Source organism: Mercenaria mercenaria, chromosome 12, assembly GCF_021730395.1.
Source record: "Mercenaria mercenaria strain notata chromosome 12, MADL_Memer_1, whole genome shotgun sequence".
Taxonomy (NCBI): Eukaryota; Metazoa; Mollusca; class Bivalvia; order Venerida; family Veneridae; genus Mercenaria; species Mercenaria mercenaria.
Genome location: NC_069372.1, coordinates 44,280,277 through 44,303,265, shown reverse-complemented (window position 1 = coordinate 44,303,265; position 22,989 = coordinate 44,280,277). Strand labels below are relative to the sequence as shown.

Genomic DNA, 22,989 nt, shown 5'->3' with positions numbered 1-22,989 from the left:
AGAGCTCAGGACAAGCTAGTTTCTGGTTGGGACAAGTACCAGTTCTTTCAGAGAGTACTTGTCTGACTGGACAAGTGAAAATAAGAGTTAATGCCATGCCCTGAAATTCTTGGGATCTCTTTTAAACTTAAATTGAGAACATTTACATGATCATTACATATTTATCACCATCTCTCCACAGAATTCTATCTATCACTTTATCGGCAGAAATGACCAAAACAATCAGTGAGTTTGTATTGCTTTATTTCATCAGACATCTCTCAAGAACAAATCAATGTCGTCTCTCCTCAACATAGCTTGTAGGCTTCATTAACTCTTCTGATGAAGTTTTCTACAATTTTCCACACCAAAGGAACTAGAAGGCAAGCAATCGCAAGTTCTCTAGAAGGAGTCCATTTTTCATTTAATTTTTTTTGTATTTTTCATTCAATTCATACATGTAGTATTAGAGATTACTTTTAGTAAAAGTACATTCATGTCTCCCGATACCACTTCATTTAAACAGAAAAGTGTATTGAATTGCAACATAAAGCCGTATCACTAAGACATTTAGTTTTTTGAAAACAAAAAGGGAATTAGTTTTACCCAAAACAAAATTGTATAAGAAATTGTATGCAACCAATTACTAATTACTAAAAATTAATAAAAGTAATCATTACTAAATGAAAACATTTAACAAGCTGTTTGTAAAACAAATATGTCCCACATGAATGTTCCTTACTGGAGACTTATATAACTAGAAGATGCTTTTGTAGAAAAGCTCATGTCTCCCCAAATGCATAGTCGTAATAGGCAAGAAGTCAATAGGGGACAGGAGCAAAAGTCCAAGAGACACCAACGGTTTGGCTGCAATAGGGATCATCTACTCGTGTCTAAACATCCCAAGAAGTTTCAACATTCTGGGCGTAGTGGTTCTCAAGTTATGGATTGGAAACGGATTTCCATGTTCTGGCCCCTCTGACCTTTGACCGAGTAATCCCAAAATCAATAGGGGTACTCTACGCTGCATGTCCAATCATCCTATGAAGTTTCAACATTCGGGGCCAAGTGGTTTTCAAGTTCTTGATTGGAAAGTGTTCCATGTTCAGGTCCCTGTGACCTTGACCTTTGCTCAAGTGACCCTAAAATCAATAGGGGTCATCCAGTTTGTAAGTCCTATCAACTATAAAGTTTGAAGGGTCTAAGTCAAATGATTCTCAAGTTATTGATCAGAAATGGTTTTCTAATTTCTGGCCCCTGTGACCTTGAACTTTGATCAAGTGACCCAAAAATCAATAGGGATCATCTACTCTATATTTCCAATCATCCTATGAAGTTTCAACATTTTGGGTCAAGTGGTTCTCAAGTTATTGATCAGAAACAGTTTTCCATGTTCAGGCCCCTGTGACCTTGACCTTTGATCGAGTAACCCCAAAAATAATAGGGGTCATCTACTTTATAAGCCTTATTACCCAATGAAGTTTGAAAGTTCTAGGTCAAATGGTTCTCAAGCTATTGATCGAAAATGGAAGTGTGACAGGCAGATGGCCCCTTCGACCTTGACCTTTAATGGAGTGACCCCAAAAAGCAATAGGGGTCATCTACTCTGCAAGTCCAATCATCCTGTGAAGTTTCAACATTCTGGTCCAAGTGATTGGAAATGGTTTTCCATGTTCAGGCCCCTGTGACCTTGACCTCTGATGGAATGACCCTAAATATGATAGGGGTCATATACTCCATAAGCCCTACCATCCTAAAAAGTTTGAAGGTTCTCGGTCAAATGGTTCTCCATTATTGGCTGGAAATAATGTGTGACGGTTGGATGGACAGGGCAAAAACAGTATGTCTCCTCCAGTGGGGGTGGGAGTAGGGAGAGACATAATAAGTATGTGTCAACTTGACTTTAACAGTTTATTCTATTTTTGTTTTCATTCAACAGGGAAATGCTAACACATATGCAAAACTAGCCATATCTCAAAAATTTTATACAAGAATTAATTACACATTATAAACAATACCGTAGATACCCATGTATAATGCGCACCCGTGTATAATGCGCACCCCCGCTTTTGGCCCAAAATCCTGGGGAAAAAAAATTTTGGTCAATTTTGAGGTGGATGGGAAACGAAAGTAGAGTTTACATCGACACTGGTAATAAATCTTATTTCCGCGGCAGAGAGCAGCATCTGTCTCGCGGTACTATCGATTTTTGTTTTCTCGAAAATAAAACCAGTAAAATATTGTTTTATTTGTTGTTTTACCTTTTTTATTAACTATTTTGAATAAATACACAGCAACTGATTCAATATTTCGGAATGGTATCTTTCAAAATGACATGAGCTTCTCAATTCAAACCAATAACTAAAGGTGTGATAGTATTTTTGTCACGATCAAATAGCCAGTAATTACCGGCAATTAACGTGTCACCTCATGTCAATTATGTTGTTCAGTTTGATCTCAGTTAAAGATAATTCTTATAATTTTTAATTAGTATCATAATTTTTGTGATTTATTAACATTTCTTTCATCAAAATACTTCTTAAATTTATATGAAATTAATTTTGTTTGAAAGAAAAATAAACCATTCGATCTTTTACGGAACGTAACGGCAATCTTAGATTTTAGCGGTGACAGTAAACGCGGGGAGTAGTTTCCCTTTACCAAAATGGCGAACATCGGTAACAAACTTGTTTTGAAGTTGGAAAATTGTCTATACCTGTGTATTATGCGCACCCACGATTCGGGCGTGGTCCCGGGGGTAAAAAAATTGCGCATTATACATGGGTATCTACGGTACTCACTTTATGTACTTTATAGAGGATATCTGTTTGCTTCAGTGTAAGCTTGAAATATCTTTAACTGGTAAACACCAGATGGAGTGCATAGCCACTAGTGAAAATGTAACATATAGTGTTAATAAGTGAAAGATATTAAAACAAACAAATTCTCTTTTTATGCCCCTGAACTGTCTGTTTGTCCGTTAGTCCTTCCATACATATGAACCAGATTGCCTACAGCCCACATAAATGACTCTATTTAGTTCATGCTCACACTCATGTGGTATGACCTTCAAACTGACCCATATATAAATGACCTTGACCCTCATATGACCTTCTCCTTCAAATATAAAACCTTAAACCACATTTTTGGACCTACACAAGAACTATATCTTCAAACTTAAAACCTTAATAAACAACAATTTTGGTTCTACAGCCCACATAAATGATCCAATTTAGTTCAAACTCACACTCCACAATCCTTGTGGCAAAACCTACAAACTGACCTATATATAAATGACCCTGACCCTCATATGAACTTCACCTTCAAACTTAAAACCTTAATAAACAACATTTTTTGGTCTTACAGCCAACATTAAATGACCAAATTTAGTTCATACACACACATAACAAGACTTGTGACACAGGGCTCCAGATAAGATGCGTATAAGCGTAAATTACGCTTTGAAATAATGCATATACGCATGTCTGATAATTTCAAAGCATATAAAAAAGTCTATGAAATTACAGAAACGCACGCAATAACTTTTTACCAGCGTAAACAAAATCTGAATCGTCTAGATGCTTTACGAAACAGAGCATGGTCAGCATAAATTCTCCCACATTGAATAGCACTTAGTCTATAAACCTAGGTTAAACTATATTATACACTCAATGGGTGCGTAAATCAAATAGTTGGAAATTAATATTGATGGCACGGTAGTGTTTTAAATTGATGTCGATTTAAAATATCAACTTCCAGTGCGGAGTAAACAACAAAAAGGTCTCTTTCTAAGAATGTAAAAAGTGAATAAACACTACGCATTCTTTAAACCAATAAAAATGATCCCCAAAACATAGTTAAAGGTATATTGAATGGTAGCGAGTATGAAACCACGAGTATGAAACCAAAGCAAGCCAAGGGAGAAAAAAAAGAAGCAAAAACTTGAATGCTGAATTGAAACTGAACTGCAAACACATTCATGATTGTAACTTACAAAAACAGATTTCTGTTTTTTTCACATTTACAAATTTTCACAAGTAAACTTACTCCTAGTGAATTCCAGATTTTACCATTTTGCTCATTCTTTTTTTTTTTGGATTCAACGTCGCACCGACACATGATAGGTCATATGGCGACTTTCCAGCTTTAATGGTGGAGGAAGACCCCAGGTGCCCCTCCGTGCATTATTTCATCACGAGCGGGCACCTGGGTAGAACCACCGACCTTCCGTAAGCCAGCTGGATGGCTTCCTCACATGAAGAATTCAACGCCCATAGTGAGTCTCGATCCCACATCGATGAGGGGCAAGTGATTTGAAGTCAGCGACCTTAACCACTCGGCCACGGAGGCCCCCATTTTACTCATTCACAAATATGTTATGAGTAAATACTCATATGCCAAAAAAATTATCTGGAGCCCTGGTGACAAGACCTACAAACAGACCTATATACAGATGACCTTGACCTTCATAATTATTATATTTATCTTTAGAATTAAAACCTAAACAAGAGGACCATGATGGTCCTGAATCGCTCACCTCTTCCCACATGACCCAGTTATGAGTATGACGTCGTTTTTTCTATTATTTGACATAGTGACCTAGTTTTTGAGCTCATGTGACCCAGTTTGAACTTGACCTAGATATTATCAAGATAAAAATTCTGACCAATTTTCATGAAGATCCGTTGAAAAATATGGTCTCTAGAGAGGTCAAAAGATTTTAATAATTTTAGACCTACTGACCTAGTTTTTGACAGCAGTTGACCCAAATTCAAATTTGACCTAGATATCATCATAATGAAGATTCAGACCAACTTTCATACAGATCCCATGAAAAGTATGGCCTCTAGAGAGGCCACAAGGTTTTTTCATTATTTGACCTACTGACCTAGTTTTTTATGGCACGTGACCCAGTTTCAAACTTGACCTAGATATCATCAAGGTGAACATTCTGACCAATTTTTATGGAGATCCATTCACAAGTATGGTCTCTAGAGAGGTCACAAGGTTTTTCTATTTTTAGACCTAATGACCTAGTTTTTGACCGCACATGACCCTGTTTCGAACTTGACCTAGATATCATCAAGATGAACATTCAGACCAATTTTCATACAGATCCCATGAAAAATATGGCCTTTAGAGAGGTCACAAGGTTTTTCTATTATTTGACCTACTGACCTAGTTTTTGACGGCACGTGACCCACTTTCAAACTTGACCTAGATATCATCAAGATGAACATTCAGACCAATTTTCATACAGATCCCATGAAAAATATGGCCTCTAGAGAGGTCACAAGGTTTTTCTATTATTTGACCTACTGACCTAGTTTTTGATGGCACGTGACCCAGTTTCGAACTTGACCTAGATATTATCAAGGTGAACGTTCTGACCAATTTTCATGAAGATCTTGTGAAATATATGGCCTCTAGAGAGGTCACAAGGTTTTTCTATTTTTAGACCTACTGACCTAGTTTTTGACGGCACGTGACCCAGTTTCGAACTTGACCTAGATATCATCAAGGTGAACATTCTGACCAAGTTTCATGAAGATCTTGTGAAATATTTGGCCTCTAGAGAGGTCACAAGGTTTTTCTATTTTTAGACCTACTGACCTAGTTTTTGATGGCACATGACCCAGTTTCGAACTTGACCTAGATATCATCATGATGAACATTCTGACCAACTTTCATAAAGATCCCATGAAAAATGTGACCTCTAGAGTGGTCAAAAGCAAAAGTTTACGGACGGACGCACGCACGGACGGACGACGGACGACGGACACTGCGCGATCACAAAAGCTCACCTTGTCACTTTGTGACAGGTGAGCTAAAAATCTTTGGCCATACACCTGGGCGTATGACTTTACATTTTGAAAACTCAGCTCCTTGTTATTTCATGTTTTCAGGTATTGGATTTGTTGGAAACTTTAACACCTGACCATTCACACTAATATATGTTCACTTAGATCTTCACTTTACATTATATTTATTAAAAATTTGCTTTAACAAGTATATATTTAACTGAAATTCATTAGAAATGCAAGTTACCAGTACCTCTCTTTGTCTGTCTTGGTTGTATGAACAACAAAGATTAAAAGTTGCCTTTTGGTTCAGATTATTGAAAAATCTTTTAATTAATTCTATCAAATGCAAATGGTAATTAGAAATGGGAAATTAAATGTAACCAAAAAGAAATACTTATCTTTTTTTAAATAATAATTTCAAATTTACTAATGGGGGTAATTACAATGTTTTGTTAAACAAGAGGACCATGATGGTCCTGAATCGCTCACCTATCCCCACAAGACCCAGTGTTGAACTGAGTATGACGTCGTTATTTCTATTATTTGACATAGTGACCTAGTTTTTGAGCACATGTGACCTAGATATCATCAAGATAAAAAATTCTGACCAATTTTCATGAAGATCCATTGAAAAATATGGCCTCTAGAGAGGTCACAAGCTTTTTCTATTATTTGACCTAATGACCTAGTTTTTGAAGGCACGTGACCCACTTTTAAACTTGACCTAGATATCATCAAGGTGAACATTCTCACCAATTTTCAAGAAGATCTCATGAAAAATATGGCCTCTAGAGAGGTCACAAGGTTTTTCTATTTTTCGACCTACTGACCTAGTTTTTGACCGCACATGACCCAGTTACGAACCTGACCTAGATATCATCAAGCTGAATATTCTCACCAGTTTTCATGAAGATCCATTGAGAAATATGGCCTCTAGAGAGGTCACAAGGTTTTTCTATTTTTAGACCTACTGACCTAGTTTTTGACCCCACGTGACCCAGTTTCGAACCTGACCTAGATATCATCAAGGTGAACATTCTGACCAATATTCATGAAGATCTCATGAAAAATATGGCCTCTAGAGACGTCACAAGGTTTTTCTATTTTTAGATCTACTGACCTAGTTTTTAACCCCACGTGGCCCAGTTTCGAACTTGATCTAGATATCATCAAGGTAAACATTCTGACCAATTTTCCTGAAGATCCATTGAAAAATATGGCCTCTAGAGAGGTCACAAGGTTTTTCTATTTTTAGACCTACTGACCTAGTTTTTGACCGCATGTGACCCAGTTTCGAACTTGACCTAGATATCATCAAGGTGAACATTCTGACCAATTTTCATGAAGATCCATTGAAAAATATGGCCTCTAGAGAGGTCACAAGGTTTTTCTATTTTTAGACCTACTGACCTTGTTTTTGATCCAACATGACTCAATATTGAACTTGACCTAGATATCATTAAGGTGAACATTCTGACCAACATTCATGAAGATCTCATGAAAAATATGGCCTCTAGAGAGGTCACAAGGTTTTTCTATTTTTAGATCTACTGACCTAGTTTTTATCCCCACGTGACCCAGTTTCGAACTTGACCTAGATATCATCAAGGTGAACATTCTGACCAATTTTCATTAAGATCCATTGAGAAATATGGCCTCTAGAGAGGTCAAAAGGTTTTTCTATTTTTAGACCTAATGACCTAGTTTTTGACCCCACCTGACCCAGTTTCGAACTTGACCTAGATATCATCAAGGTGAACATTCTAAACAATATTCATGAAGATCTCATGAAAAATATGGCCTCTAGAGAGGTCACAAGGTTTTTCTATTTTTAGACCTACTGACCTAGTTTTTGACCCCACGTGACCCAGTTTCGAACTTGACCTAGATATCATCAAGGTGAACATTCTGACCAATTTTCATGAAGATCTTGTGAAATATATGGCCTCTAGAGAGGTCACAAGGTTTTTCTATTTTTAGACCTACTGACCTAGTTTTTGACGGCACGTGACCCAGTTTCGAACTTGACCTAGATATCATCAAGGTGAACATTCTGACCAACTTTCATAAAGATCCCATGAAAAATGTGACCTCTAGAGTGGTCACAAGCAAAAGTTTACGGACGCACGGACGCACGCACGCACGCACGCACGGACGAAGGACGACGGACGCCGCGCGATCACAAAAGCTCACCTTGTCACTTTGTGACAGGTGAGCTAAAAAAAAAACAAGAGCACCGCCTTGCGGGTGCTGACGCTCATCTGATTTTTTTTGTGTAATAGAAATATTGTCCTACCCATGATTTTCTAAGTCTAAAAAGGGCCATCATTCTTGCAAAAAGCAGGATAGAGTTATGTTTCTTGATGTACAGTGTCCACTTATGATGGTGAAAAACTGTTGCAAGTTTTAAAGCAATAGCTTTGATAGTTTATGAGAAAACTTGACTTAAACATAATACTCAACCAAGAAAATGATTTTCTAAGTCCAAAAGGGGCAATAATTATTGCAAAAATCAGGATGGAGTTACGCTGCTTGCTGTACAGGGTCAGCTTATGATGGTAAACAAGTGTTGAAAGTTTCAAAGCAATAGCTTTGATAGTTTAAGAGAAAAAGTTGACCTAAACATAAAACTTAACCAAAATATCTGATATTTTCTAAGTCCAAAAGGGGCCATAAACCTTGCAAAAAGCAGGATGGAGTTATGTTTCTTGCTGTACAGGGTCAACTTATGATGGTGAACAAGTGTTGCAAGTTTTAAAGCAATAGCTTTGATAGTTTAGGATAAAAGCTGACCTAAACATAAAACTTAACCAAGAAAACTGATTTTCTAAGTCCAAAAGGGGCAATAAATCTTGCAAAAAGCAAGATGGAGTTATGTTTCTTGCTGTACAGGGTCAGCTTATGATGGTAAACAAGTATTCCAAGTTTCAAAGCAATAGCTTTGACAGTTTGGGAGAAAAGTTGACCTAAACATAAAACTTAACCAAGAAATCTGATATTTTCTAAGTACAAAAGGGGCCATAAATCTTGCAAAAAGCAAGATGGAGTTATGTTTCTTGCTACACAGGGTCAGCTTATGATGGTGAACAAGTATTCCAAGTTTCAAAGCAATAGCTTTGACAGTTTAGGAGAAAAGTTGACCTAAACATAAAACTTAACCAGGCAACGCCGACGCCGACGCCGACGCCGACAACCACTCAAGTGATGACAATAACTCATCATTTTTTTTCAAAAAATCAGATGAGCTAAAAAGAACAATAGAAAACACATTTTTTTCTGGCTGTATGCAATACCCTTAAAGCGGTTTCCTGACAAATTAAGAAGTCCTACTAGAAATTTGCTACGAGAGATAGCATGAAAAAAACTACACAAAGTCTCCGTGACAAAATACCGTATATTAGTTTTTTTCACATACAGCAAATTTCACAATTTTGGCATTCATTTAGTTTTAGCAAATCTAATTCTAGCGAATTTGTTATATCTGACTCTTATTTTCGTGTTACTTCTGCTGGCGAAGGGACTTTACTCTATTCGTCTGAGATTTATGATGCTATGTACCGGTATTTACCATCGCCTGGATAATATATACTTCTTATTATTTGCACAGTTACTGAACATGTTCTACAAATAACTGGCATATATCGTTGTTTTATTCAATTATAAAACACTTGTTTTTTCATGTGTATTTATTTATTATTGTATTATCAGATATTGGTATAGATATATATTGATTTGATAACTGGATAACACAACGTGTACTATTTACGACGATGTTGGGAAGAAAATCAAAAGTAGGAAATCCAGTTACAGAAACTCAAATTTCTTGTATTAAATTTTCGCTGATCTATATGTTATGAGTAAATACTCATATGCCAAAAAAATTATCTGGAGCCCTGGTGACAAGACCTACAAACAGACCTATATACAGATGACCTTGACCTTCATAATTATGATATTTACCTTTAGAATTAAAACCTAAAAAATCTTTGGCCATACACCTGGGCGTATGACTTTACATTTTGAAAACTCAGCTCCTTGTTATTTCATGTTTTCAGGTATTGGATTTGTTGGAAACTTTAACACCTGACCATTCACACTAATATATGTTCACTTAGATCTTCATACATGTTATATTTTAACTACAGGTTGTTTCAAAATTTGATTTTCCTATTCTGGTTGCCTAAACAAGGACACAGTTATTTCAGCAAAACTACATTGTCGATAAAAATACTGTTGATTAAAGTCATACAAATGTAACCCCTTTTACATTATGGGTGTAATTACAAAGTTTTGTTAAAAAAAAAAAAGAACAATAGAAAACACATTTTTTTTAACAATATGGTTCTATCTAATTTAATTTTTTTTTTTCCTAAAAGAAATCTATGTCTGAGAAGAGAAAAAATAAGAAAATGTTGAAACTGTTGCTGACTTACCACTTTTAACATTAGACTGACCGAGTCTCTATAGAGAATTTGAGGAAACTTGTAGCTGAACCACACAAAATTTGAATGAGTTTTAATGATTTAAAAGATTTTTTAAGTATTATAAATGAATTTAATAGTAGCTGAACGTTAAATCATACTTTTTTGCTGAATGTTTAAAAACTAGAGATGGACCAAAAATGCACCCCCACCCGAAACATGACAGTTCATGCCAGAATCAAACCAATTTCCTCTCCAGACAAAAACAAATTTTACATTATTAACAAAGAGTCTCGAGGGAAAATGCAGAGGCGAAAGAGAAAATAAATATCTTATATATTTGTACGTATCATCGATATAATAGTATACCCTGTCGCAAACATGTGAATTGAGCACAAAAGGTTACCATACCATAAACTAATGAAATTTTATCATTCTTTCGCAAGAGGAGCATTATAATCAAGATGAATACTCGATAAGAAAATTAATAAAAGTCACCATTGATTAACTGTCAGACCAACACCTTCTCGTACCTTATTGTCTAGCATGCTGGCAAATCTCATTTATATAACCAGTAAATCTACATCAAAATCTCATTCATTATGTATATATTTCATCACAAGTTTGACAAACAGCCATATTTGCAGCATCCATATTTGAGTATATTATCTAACATCCACATAGTAACAGGAATTTATGCAATTTGTTGATAAATATATTAAGGCGTACAAAAAAAATGTTTGTTTCCGGTATCCCAACCTACCCTAAATTTTTGGCCTGACCCTAAATCTTTTTATGGCCTTGGCGATTATTTTTTTCAACTTTTTAACAAAATGTTGCAAAACTGCACTTTTTATGCTTTAAACATGGTCAGTGATTGTTAGAAATCAACTTACTGATGCATTAAAGGCATAACCCCCTTATTTATATTCATTTTTTGACACAAAAATATTTTCCGAAATATCTCACAATAAAAAACAAGAGGACCATAATGGTCCTGAATTGCTCACCTATCCCCACATGACCTAGTGTTGAACTGAGTATGACGTCGTTATTTCTATTATTTGACATAGTGACCTAGTTTTTGAGCACATGTGACCTAGATATCATCAAGATAAAAAATTCTGACCAATTTTCATGAAGATCCATTGAAAAATATGACCTCTAGAGAGGTCACAAGGTTTTTCTATTATTTGACCTAATGACCTAGTTTTTGAAGGCACGTGACCCACTTCTGAATCTGACCTAGATATCATCAAGGTGAACATTCTCACCAATTTTCATGAAGATCTCATTTAAAATATGGCCTCTAGAGAGGTCACAAGGTTTTTCTATTTTTCGACCTACTGACCTAGTTTTTGACCGCACGTGACCCAGTTTCGAACTTGTCCTAGATATCATCAAGAGGAACATTCTGATCAATTTTCATGAAGATCCATTGAGAAACATGGCCTCTAGAGACGTCACAAGGTTTTTCTATTTTTAGACCTACTGACCTAGTTTTTGACCACACGTAACCCAGTTTCAAACCTGACCTAGATATCATCAAGGTGAACATTCTCACCATTTTTCATGAAGATCAATTGAGAAATATGGCCTCTAGAGAGGTCACAAGGTTTTTCTATTTTTAGACCTACTGACCTAGTTTTTGACCGCACGTGACCCAGTTTCGAACTTGACCTAGATATCATCAAGGTGAACATTCTGACCAATTTTCATGAAGATCCATTGAGAAATACGGCCTCTAAAGAGATCACAAGGTTTTTCTATTTTTGGACCTACTGATCTAGTTTTTGACCCCACATGACCCAGTTTCGAACTTGACCTAGATATCATCAAGGTGAACATTCTGACCAATTTTCATGAAGATCCATTGAGAAATATGGCCTCTAGAGAGGTCACAAAGTTTTTCTATTTTTAGACCTACTGACCTAGTTTTTGAGCCCACGTGACCCAGTTTCGAACTTGACCTAGATATCATCAAGGTGAACATTCTGACCAATTTTCATGAAGATTTCATGAAAAATATGGCCTCTAGAGAGGTCACAAGGTTTTTCTATTTTTAGACCTACTGACCTAGTTTTTGACCGCACGTGACCCAGTTTCGAACTTGACCTAGATATCCTCAAGATGAACATTCTGACCAACTTTCATAAAGATCCCATGAAAAATGTGACCTCTAGAGTGGTCACAAGCAAAAGTTTACGCACGAACGCACGCACGCACGGACGACGGATGCCACGCGATCAAAAAAGCTCACCTGTTACAAAGTGACAAGGTGAGCTTTTTTGATCGTCAACAAGAGCTGTCGGAGGACAGCAACGCTCAACTATTCAACAGCCTTGTCAACTGAATGAATATAAAACTTAAAAGTCGAAAAAGGGGCATAATTTTGTTAAATTGCAAAACAGGGTTATGGAACTTGTACACTGTATATCAGCTCATGACAAAGGACAAGTGTGTGAAGTTTCAATCCATTCCCATTAGTAGGTACTGAGATATCAGCTTACCTACAAAAACTTAACCAAAAACTGCTAAGTCGAAAAAGGGACATAATTTTGTAAAAATTTAAAGTAGAGTTATGGAACCTGTGCAATGCATGTCAGATCATGACAGTGAACAAGTGTGTGAAGTTTCAATCCATTCCCGTTAGTGGGTACTGAGATACCAGCTTATCTGGAGCTCTGCAAATGTTTTTCAATTTTCAATGTAAAAATTAGTAAAAATAACTAATTCTCATATGTTTCCATAACATTATAGTCTGTCAGTAATTAAATTTCAAGTGTTTTTAAGAAATACAGCATTTATTTCCTGATATCTAAAAATTTTCTCTCTTTTTTTTTTGTTGTTGTATGATCTAAACTGCTAAAGGCCAACTGGTGCCTTTAACTTGTTTAAGACATGAAATTTGGGTGGTTACGCAACATGCAGTTTACAGAATCTGGCTGATTGCAACATCCTTAAAGCGGTTTCCTGACAAATTAAGAAGTCCTACTAGAACTTTGCTACGAGAGATAGCACGAAAAAACTACACAAAGTCTCCGTGACAAAATACCGTATACTAGTTTTTTTCGCATACAGCAAATTTCACGATTTTGGCATTCATTTAGTTTTAGCAAATCTAATTCTAGCGAATTTGTTATTTCTGACTCTTATTTTCGTGTTACTTCTGCTGGCGAAGGGACTTTACTCTATTCGTCTGAGATTTATGATGCTATGTACCGGTATTTACCAATGCCTGGATACATACTTCTTATTATTTGCACAGTTACGAAACATGTTCTTCAAATAAATGGCATATATCGTTGTTTTATTCAATTATAAAACACTTGTTTTTTCATGTGTATTTATTTATTATTGTATTATTCAGATATTGGTATAGATATATATATTGATTTGATAACAGGATAACACAACATGTACTATTTATGACGATGTTGGGAAGAAAATCAAAAGTTGGAAATCCAGTTACAGAAACTCATTAATTTCTTGTATTAAATTTTCACTGATCTTTTTTTCGTGATATTTAGGGGCACGGGAATATAGCCAAAATTAGATATGTGTGAAAAAAAACTGATATACAGTAATTACATTTCATTGAGAACCTTTTTGAAACAGGTCTGAATAAAAATGCTTAAAAAAAAACATAAATTTAAGCTTAATTTTTTAATTTGTACATAAAAACAATATTTCAATAATAAAATCTATCTAGGTTTTAAAAATAAAATAAAATTTACCAATAGATTCATTATTGACATTATTTTTTAAATTGACAACTTTAACTGGGTACATAATACTGAAAAACAGTACAGTACTGGAGAAAAAAAAACTTCATAATTCTACATTCTTATGATTCTAAACAAGGTAAACAGTTAAATAATGGTGGACTTTATATACATGTGTACATGATTATAATTTAATCAACTACATGTCACAACCTAAAAAAGGTAAATTTTAGCACTTGAAGCTTTTACCATCATAATCTAAGCACTATACTTGAATATCACAGATTAATGATTAATTTCACAACAAATAACAAGAAAATAGTTTTTGCAACATTCGTTGAGTAGGTACTACAGGACTGCCCTATATTTGCAGTACGACTGTTAGTTATTTCTTCAACACTATACATATTGCCTTGAGTAACTGGATAAGTGGCTCTCGGTCTTTCTGTCACAGTTGTAGCTTCAAGCGTAACTAAATCCTGCAAATAAACTGGTAGATTCCTCCTAGCACAAAATGATTCTTCATCTACAGGACAAGTTACAAAACCACCTTCTACTGTGTCTTCAATGATTTCACCTGAACTGCATTTTACCCAGTTTGGATCTATGCTTCGCAGTTTAATATAGACATCACCGACAGAACACCTTGCTACAACGCACCTCCCATTCATGACTAGATTTTTTTCATACAGAATACATCGTCCAACATCTAAGCTTGATTCTGCCTCATAAAAAGAACCTGAGGAATTAAATCTACAATTCTCGATTGACTTTTCTTCAGCATCTGAGGTAGAGAATAATTCACTATTTTCACAGTTAATAACTTCAGTTTGCAAATAGTTACAGCCAGAACTGAAATCAACAGAACATTGCTTCTGTAAGTCTGGAATTTCTTTAGAATTTAATGACTTCAGAAAATTACATCCCTTTTTCTTTCCCCATAAATAATCATCCCCATATGCAAAGTTAACATCATACCAGCCTGTGTCACGAAATACTGCCAAGGTTATTGGATCCACAAATGTATATTCTGGTTCACCCAATTTTGATGACATTACAGATCCTGGCAAAAAACTGCTATCCCAATGTGACTGGAGAACATTCTCTTTATCTGTCATCGGGGCACCTTCTGGCAAATTACTGCCAGTCTCTTGGCAGGCAAATTGTTCTTGCATTTTAGATACAACTGTTGGTGTTAAAAGCCAGTATGTACCATTATTTTCACGTAAAATTGGAAAACTGTAGTGCGGCAGTTCAACTGTATCAAATGTTTCCTGTCTGAAATCACGAAAGTTTAAAATCAAATCCTTAGAAAATCCTAATGCATGAAATACTTCATGCAAAGTAATTAAGATCCGCTTATTCCTGTTACTTTTGTATTTCTTAAACTCACTTGCACAGAAATTTATATAGCCAGCAATGGGCCTGTCATTTTTTCCAAGCTTGCAATAAGATGCATAAGCCATCAGTGTACTGGTAGACTCTGGTGAAAAATTTGTCATGCACGACTTTGTTGTCCTGGCCTGCACATACAAAATATAGTCTGCATTTTTCACACCAACACCATCTGTGTACCAAGTTCTATCAGGCAAAGGTCTATTTGTCCAAGTATAGAAAGCTTCTAAATGCTCATCAGGAATCATAAAATTATCAAGACAAAATTCTCCCACATAATCCTTGCGTATTGAGGCACATTTCCCTGCATTTCTTCCACCAGTCCAAGAACTTTTACAAGCATTCCTTTCTAGTAATAAATATCCCTCAGTCGGAATTACTGATAAGATCTTTTTAACATACAAAATAACATTGTTTATAGTATTTTTTAAAATTTGTGCTTCTTGATCACTTAATTCATATTTCAAATTGTCTCCAAAATATGGATATATTCTTAATGGTCTATACATATTTCTGTTATATGCAAAAGCTGGCAAAGATCCAAAGTCAGTTACAAAACTTTGGAAGAAAAGCAATAAAACTTGAAAATGAAAAATATCCATTTTCTAACAAATTCTGTTCACATATTTTGTGTTTTTTATGACAATGACGTTATCATAACACAGTTTTTCTTTCAAATAATTTCCATACACACTGATTCAGCACAACCGTTAACCTTTTATTACACATGTTTAACTAAAAAGTTATTGGTACAGAGGCTGCTTAATTAATTAAAGGGAAGCAACTCCGAAATATTCCCACAGCTCGAAGCATCTGTTAAATGTACATGACATTTACAAACCAACACTAGAAAAACTTCAAAGATTAAAAACAAATGTAGATAATAAAATTAATATCCAACAGAAAAAAATATATTTTAGCATCTTATGTCGCTAAATTATGTACCTTTCTTGCAATAAATGTGCAGTGTTCCCGCGTTCCGTCTTCTGTTTACTATTCCTGTTAGCTCCCTTTACTTTGCGGACTGGTACACATCTTTGTATCGGAACTCATATTATTTGAGGGATATACAGTGGTGCCCGTCAAAATACTTCCACATAACTGATGACGTTTTACACAAAGCTATCCAGGAAATACAAATTTCTCTGGTTTCTTTTTGAAACAATATGATTTTAAGTCTGTACCATTCATCGTATTTGTTGAATGCCACATAGAAAAGATTTGCAAAAAGCTATAGTTGTTGCCGTCATCTACAGAATTTATTTTTGCCTATTGTATGAGTCTGTGTCGGAAAGTTTTTGCACAAAAATGCACAAAGTGTCAGATAAACTCCACCACTTGTCAGTGAAGAGTGCAGCAAGTAAAAAATATGACACTCTTAGGTACATATTTTTATCATGACACACTTAGGTGCATATTTTTATCTGGAGTTTTCAGCGCTTTCTCTAGACTAATTCATTAGAAATGATCAGTGATTCAAGGACCCATTGGTATGATATTCTGATTTGGCCGAGGCTGCATGACGGTCATGCCAATAATTTTCCTTCTCCATATGACTGTTGTGATGATTATTTTTATTATTCACATGATGGCCGTGCCAATTATTTTCGTTATTCAAAAGCAGTCAAAGGAGCTATTCATTTTTTGAGCAGCAGGTTGCATTGATCAGGTCGGCGTGACGTCACATCCGGAGCAATCGAATATGCAAATTACCTTGGAGGTGAAAGCAGGACCTCGCAATTCGTAGCGAATTAACTAGCGGTGTGGGTTGTGATGTTTTAATTCTCAAATAAAACAAATCAAGAGTCATCTTTTTATCATCTGCAGTCCTTACGCTATAGTACAATCTATATATTTTTCAAAAAAAGTAGAGTTTTTGTGATAATTGATTTTGTGGCATTTTAAAACGGTCTGGAAAAAGTGACAGATTATGTATTGTCAGCTCTTCGGCGCTACGGATCAGTTATAATTAACACAAGTTCTCAAGCTTATTCAACATTTTCTCAGTTTGCATATATACATATTAAAATAAACTAAATATCTGAGAACATAACATTTTTTTATTCAACTTCTTTGCTTTAAATCGTAGCAGTTGTTTCTTTCATCTTTCAGAGAATCTTTCAAGTGTCTTGAAAAAGATTTTTTGTTTGTTTGTTTTCTCAAGAAAGAACAGATCAAATAAATAAGCAAATTAATTTTCTGATTTTTTTATGTATTTTTTAAATAAGCTGATTTTCTAAATGTTTTAATGCTCTGAAATAATTATATTGTTGCCATTTTCTGAAATGTACTTGGTGCGATAAATTTTATTTAGTTTATGTAAAATGCTATAATTAAGTATGAAAGTCACTTAAATAAAGTTGAAAAGTTATACTTTATTCTATATGTAAACTTATTGCAGTCATTTTTTTTTTTTTTTTTTCTTTATTTTTTCTTTCTTTATTTATTTTTTTGAAGAAATGTACTTCCGGCCAAAAATTAGTTTAGTGAATTGATTTTAAAATTTCAAATGAACTATAAGCTCCGGCCTGTGTATTGATTAAGGTTTTTTATGTTGTAGCTCAATTAATCCCTTTGTCAGTTGACACGCAAATAACAATAATGTGCATCTTCCAAATATCATAAGACCCTGAAGGCATATATCAAACGGATAAGACAGGAAATTACTATAAGGCCCCGAAGGGGTACATCAGAGGGATAAAACAAACAGGAAATCAATCTATTAATGATAGTCATTAGGAACTGATCAAAACTGATTTTCATTAATATACCACATACTGATTGGTTTCCATAGTGATTTATGACTTATGACTGGAATGAATGCTTTAATTTTGTGGTATGTGGAAGCAGTCAACAATCTACAGTCTAACAATTAACAAAAAATAGGGATATTGAAAACTACAAGATATGACTAAAATTATTCTAGACAAAGCGTGCAAATTATCGTTCACAGTTTTAAATAACTAACAATTTAATACAAAACTGAGTTCAGTATTTTTCATTATTTTCGTAAATGGAAGTCATCAATTTATTGATACGTCCTGGCTTTTCGTAGAAAAGAAACTAGCATGCAGTTATTATATATATCATTTTATCTCCACGTGTAACACAGTAGCTCTAGATGTCCTATTACATTTAAAACAATTGTAACATGTAAAAAAAAACCTTTGTGTAATAAATGCAGTTAAAGATCTTCTATTGTGATCTTGATACGCTTCGAGGGAGAAAAAATCCCTTCTCCAGTATTTACGTATAATGTACTATTAAGCTTTAAATTATGACACCTCTCATTAAATCTCATACGAATCAGAATTTAGGTAAGAGGTGTTGATTTAATTAAATTTGGCGTGACTGAATCACTTTTGACACCACAGTATAAGCTATCTGGCTTTCAGAACTATTTTAATCGCAGGCTACAAAATAGCACGAGAAAAGGGAAACGAATGGAGAAACCTAATTTAGATGAGCTAGATTTTCTGTTTTATTTATTTTTAAAAGACCTCCGATTTTTTTAAATTATAATTTTCATCCAGTCCGTCACAAATATGAGACCTTGCAGCTTACACGGATCACGTCTGAAACCTAAAAAAGAAAGATTTCTTTCTCAAGAGTGATGTCTGGAACATCATGCTATATTATAAATTTACTGACTTATTAATATTGCCTAAAATTTTACTTTAAGCAAAGAAAAACAACCAGCACTAGTGAAACATTAAACGCTTTTCAATTACAATTTAGCGTTTGCTGTCACCTCCGCTTGTTGCTATGCAACGCGATACGCTGAAGTGCCCGGATATCCGACCTGATCAATACATGTACAGACATGCTGCCTGTTACATGCATGCCTGTATCTATTACTATTATTTAAATTATTTAAATACTCTTATCCATTATGACAATATTTTCAAGGACCCTGTTGGAAATAAGCCGCAAGGCTTTTACAGGTTATCCTGTGTTTTTGTATATGTCATGATTATGCACTAGTCACCAATAATATCTGTGATATCAAAGTCTGTGTTAATATATTATGTGCTGTTATAAAATTCAATGTATGTGATTAATAGTGTCAATGTGATGTATATATTTACACGAATAAATCTATCTATCTATCTATCTATCTATTTCCAGAATGCCACCAACATCAGTTGAATTAAGAAAATGTCTCCGTAAATTGTTGATCTTAAAGTCTTATAATTATTTAAATATTTTGTCACCCTAGAATAAAACCCGAAATAGTAATTATTTTAAATTTATCTCTACAACAACAATGGCTACAAAGGACAAACGCAACTACTGAACTAGAGTTTCCAGCAAAGACTATCTAGAACAATGTAGGCAGTTGAAATTATATCACATGCTATTTTTCTGATTGATAATTTATTATTGACGTGTTTGGACTTAGATTTTAACTTTATTCAGGGATTTCATGAGGGTTTTTTTTTCTCAGAAAGTTCGATCACTTTGTAACAAGCAACTTTCATATGTTCAAAAGTGCTACAATATTTCGTATTTTGATGTGACCTGAAAAGTTCTGCTTGGTTCTTTCAGGGTGTTTTTATGCACTTGGAACGTGGGTGCTGCAGGACCACCAAAAGATCTCACAGAACTTCTTGATCTCAAAGAAGAACAGTTACCGGATATCTATGGTATTGGGTGAGTTCATTTGAAATTTTTACCATTGTTACTCTTCAGGGCCCTCGATCGGCCGTTTTTGCCGCCGAATATCGGCTGCTTCCCCCGCCAAAATAGTATCTTTTTTTCCCCCTCCAGAGAAAAAAATTCCCCCTTACTGGGCATTCGGTTGACCCGAGGTCCCGGGTTTTTGATCCGCAAAAATCGAGAAAAACTCGTATTTGACCCGCACAAAATATGCTCCGTGCGTCGGGTTGACTCGCGGAAATTTTGTTCGATGCGTCTCGAGTTCGAAAGTTCTGCCCCTTGTCAATCAAAATCACAGTCAGTTTCAATATTGTTCGCCATCATACGCGGAAGTATGGCAGTAGGCGGAGCGTCATATGTTAATTAGCTGCTAACAGATGTCAATCACGCCACGCGCCGATTGACACGTGGTCATCTCGCGGTTTATATTTAGTACAATAATCCCTGTCATTATCAAAGGTGTTTACTGATCAATGTGTAAAAATTAATTGATAAACAATGCAGCTTTAGATTATCGTCTTTGCACAAATTGGATAATTGAAATCATTATTTTGTTTGCTTTTAACGATTTCATTGCCGAGGCTTTGTTTGGTCCAAATAAATTAAATGCTTTAATAAGCAGAAATTGTAAGTATGAATAGGTATGGTAAAAAAAGAAATTTAAAACAGGTATTTCATCAAGAATTTGAAATGTTTACTTTCGTTTTCCATATTGTCACCCGTTTTCGCGACCGTGATTTCGGACATTTTCATCATTTCTTACAAGATTTTTTTAGTACAATCTAAATAAAAAGCCATTTGAAAGTCTGCATTTAAGAAAAATATGATCACTGTTGCAAAAGCAGCCCTTATTTTGAAGCATTTTTGATAATAAAATGCAAAGGCACCAAACCCCACCCACTTTTAGACAACTAAAATATAAATTGATTAAAAAAATGTGTAATGATAAATGTACTTGTTTTAGATAAAGTTTGTCGAAGTTTCATTAATAACAGTATAGCTTGTCCCCTGAAAAGCTGACCTTGACATGATTTAATTGCAGTTACCAGTAGTATGTTGACAAAAAGAAACAACTTTAGTGTAATGAGAGTTATACATGTTATAGTTCTTACATAGTATGTTATTCTTTGAAGGCAATGAAAATTCCCCCTTTCGGCTAAAATAACGCGAAAATTCCCCCGCCTGAGGGCTGCGGACCCCTTCCCCCAAAGTAGAGTGAGGGCCCTGCTCTTATATCTTGATCAGAAGTGTAGATTTGTTTGTTTTGTTGACTTTCAACACTTTTTCAGTTTTATAGGCTTATTAGCCCTTTATTCATGCAAATAGTGACTATTTACTGGTAAGCCATTTGGTAACTGCTAGGTATAATATATTCATGCTTTAAATGTTTCTGTTGCAGGTTTCAAGAATTAGATCCAACAGACAAGGACATGAAAGACAATCAGTGGACCAGCAGGCTGACAGATGAGCTTGGCAAAATCAATTATGTCAGGGTAAAACTTTGACCTGCAGAAAATAGAAAATTGCATCTACTTAGCAAACATTGTTTTAATATGTGTATATTTATGTAAATTATCTTTCATAACTCTAGTGGGAGTCAATTGTAGTTATATTGTCAGGATATAAAGATTTAGTCTTACTTTCAATGTTACAAGTTTTTTTTATGTCATTACACTAGATTAATGTCAAGGACGTAGAAATTTAGAAAATATTTATATTTGTTAGTAATGTTGAATGGCATGGCAGATCTTCATTAACCTTGGTCCGTAGCATCCTGGTAAGGTCCTCTCTCAAATTTGTTTTGGGAAAACTTGACCTGTTTGTATTTTTTATATTTAAAGATATTTTTCACCATTCATGATTCAGTGTGTCATACATATAAACAAGGTTCAGGTGGGCGACATAGAGCCACTGTGACACTGTTGCTTTTAAAAAGCATTTAGTTTCCAGTGTAAAGTATAACAAAATGTATACTTACTTTTAGATAAAAGTAGTTCGGATGCAGGCTATATCACTACAAGTTTTTGTGAAGAGACATCTACTACTGCATGTATCAAGCATAGAATCAGAGTATTCAAAGGCAGGGATGGGAGGCTGGTGGGTAAGTAAATATAACATCTGAGTTCTGTTATCAGATTGCTATTTTGTGAGATATTTTGTACAGTTTTCAGGATTTTTTACTCACACGAAGTTGGTTTGATAATGAAAGGCTTTCTGTTAAATGGCCGAACATGTCAGCTTTCTAAGTACATAATGCCTGGGTGAAAATGGAAGAAGCAATCAAAAAGTGTTTACCTCTGCTGAAAAAAGCATATGGAAATATTTGATTGCACAAAAAAATGCATTCTCACATACTAGCAGATATTTTACATTTAGTATAATGAGGAGAAAAACGTTAACACCTAAATTTCATTATAATTAAATAAATCCTACTGATGACTTTTGTTGAAGATATCTATTTTATTTTATGAATTTATCATTTGATACTTTCAGGAAGATTTATTTGGTGTAAGTTCAAACCAGGAGACAAATGCCCATTTTCTAGTGCATAGTAATATCTAAGGAAAAAAATGTTACAGAATTCCTATATTAGATTATTTAGATAAAATAAATCCAGATTTATTTTTACCTCTTTTTAGTCAGATGGCCATTTGTCTTCTGGGAAATAGTATGCTTAAGTAGATTGTTTTGCTGTGTGTTTCACACAAGTCTAACATTAAATGTTTAGTTATAGATATTTCTTGGGTTGATTCAAACCCTTCTTCTGTCATCACAGAATTTGTTTAAATTAGAGCCAGGGCTGTTAGAGCTGTCCAGGTGCTAACTTTATTGTCATGATTAGCTCTTGAGAATTTGTTAGTGTGATGCCCGTCATGATGGATGATATCTGTAGATTGGGTAATATACGTCTTGCGAATAATGCCACTTGCGATTTCAAAATATTTGTTGATATTAATCTGTATCATTTCCAAAAACAGGATAACTCACGTTTCATGAATTCTTAAG

At 34.8% G+C, this 22,989-nt stretch overlaps 2 protein-coding genes across 4 annotated transcripts in view; one reads left to right on the top strand and one right to left on the bottom strand.

Annotated features, from left to right (window-relative positions):
- Positions 1 to 208: 208 nt before the first annotated feature.
- LOC123535496 (ciliated left-right organizer metallopeptidase-like) lies at positions 209 to 16,252 on the bottom strand. The gene has a single exon (XM_045318208.2). The coding sequence runs from the start codon at positions 15,831 to 15,833 to the stop codon at positions 14,208 to 14,210; it is 1,626 nt and encodes a 541-aa protein (XP_045174143.2). The 5' UTR covers positions 15,834 to 16,252; the 3' UTR covers positions 209 to 14,207.
- Positions 16,253 to 16,419: 167 nt separating this feature from the next.
- LOC123535498 (inositol polyphosphate 5-phosphatase K-like) overlaps positions 16,420 to 22,989 on the top strand; it is a 42,731-nt gene continuing 36,161 nt past the window's right edge. For 2 of the 3 annotated variants that reach the window (XM_045318210.2, XM_045318209.2), the window contains exons 1-4: positions 16,420 to 16,706; positions 19,873 to 19,977; positions 21,383 to 21,476; positions 21,968 to 22,084. In XM_045318210.2, the coding sequence (XP_045174145.1) occupies positions 16,528 to 16,706; positions 19,873 to 19,977; positions 21,383 to 21,476; positions 21,968 to 22,084 (495 nt within the window). In that variant the 5' untranslated portion in view covers positions 16,420 to 16,527. Of the gene's footprint in view, positions 16,707 to 18,987; positions 19,656 to 19,872; positions 19,978 to 21,382; positions 21,477 to 21,967; positions 22,085 to 22,989 lie in introns of those variants that run through there. The other variant, XM_045318211.2, reaches the window with a different exon arrangement.

Excerpts from the sequence above, each read along its gene's own strand:
- LOC123535496 (XM_045318208.2), bottom strand. The coding sequence starts at position 15,833 with ATGTATAGACCATTAAGAATATATCCATATTTTGGAGACAATTTGAAA.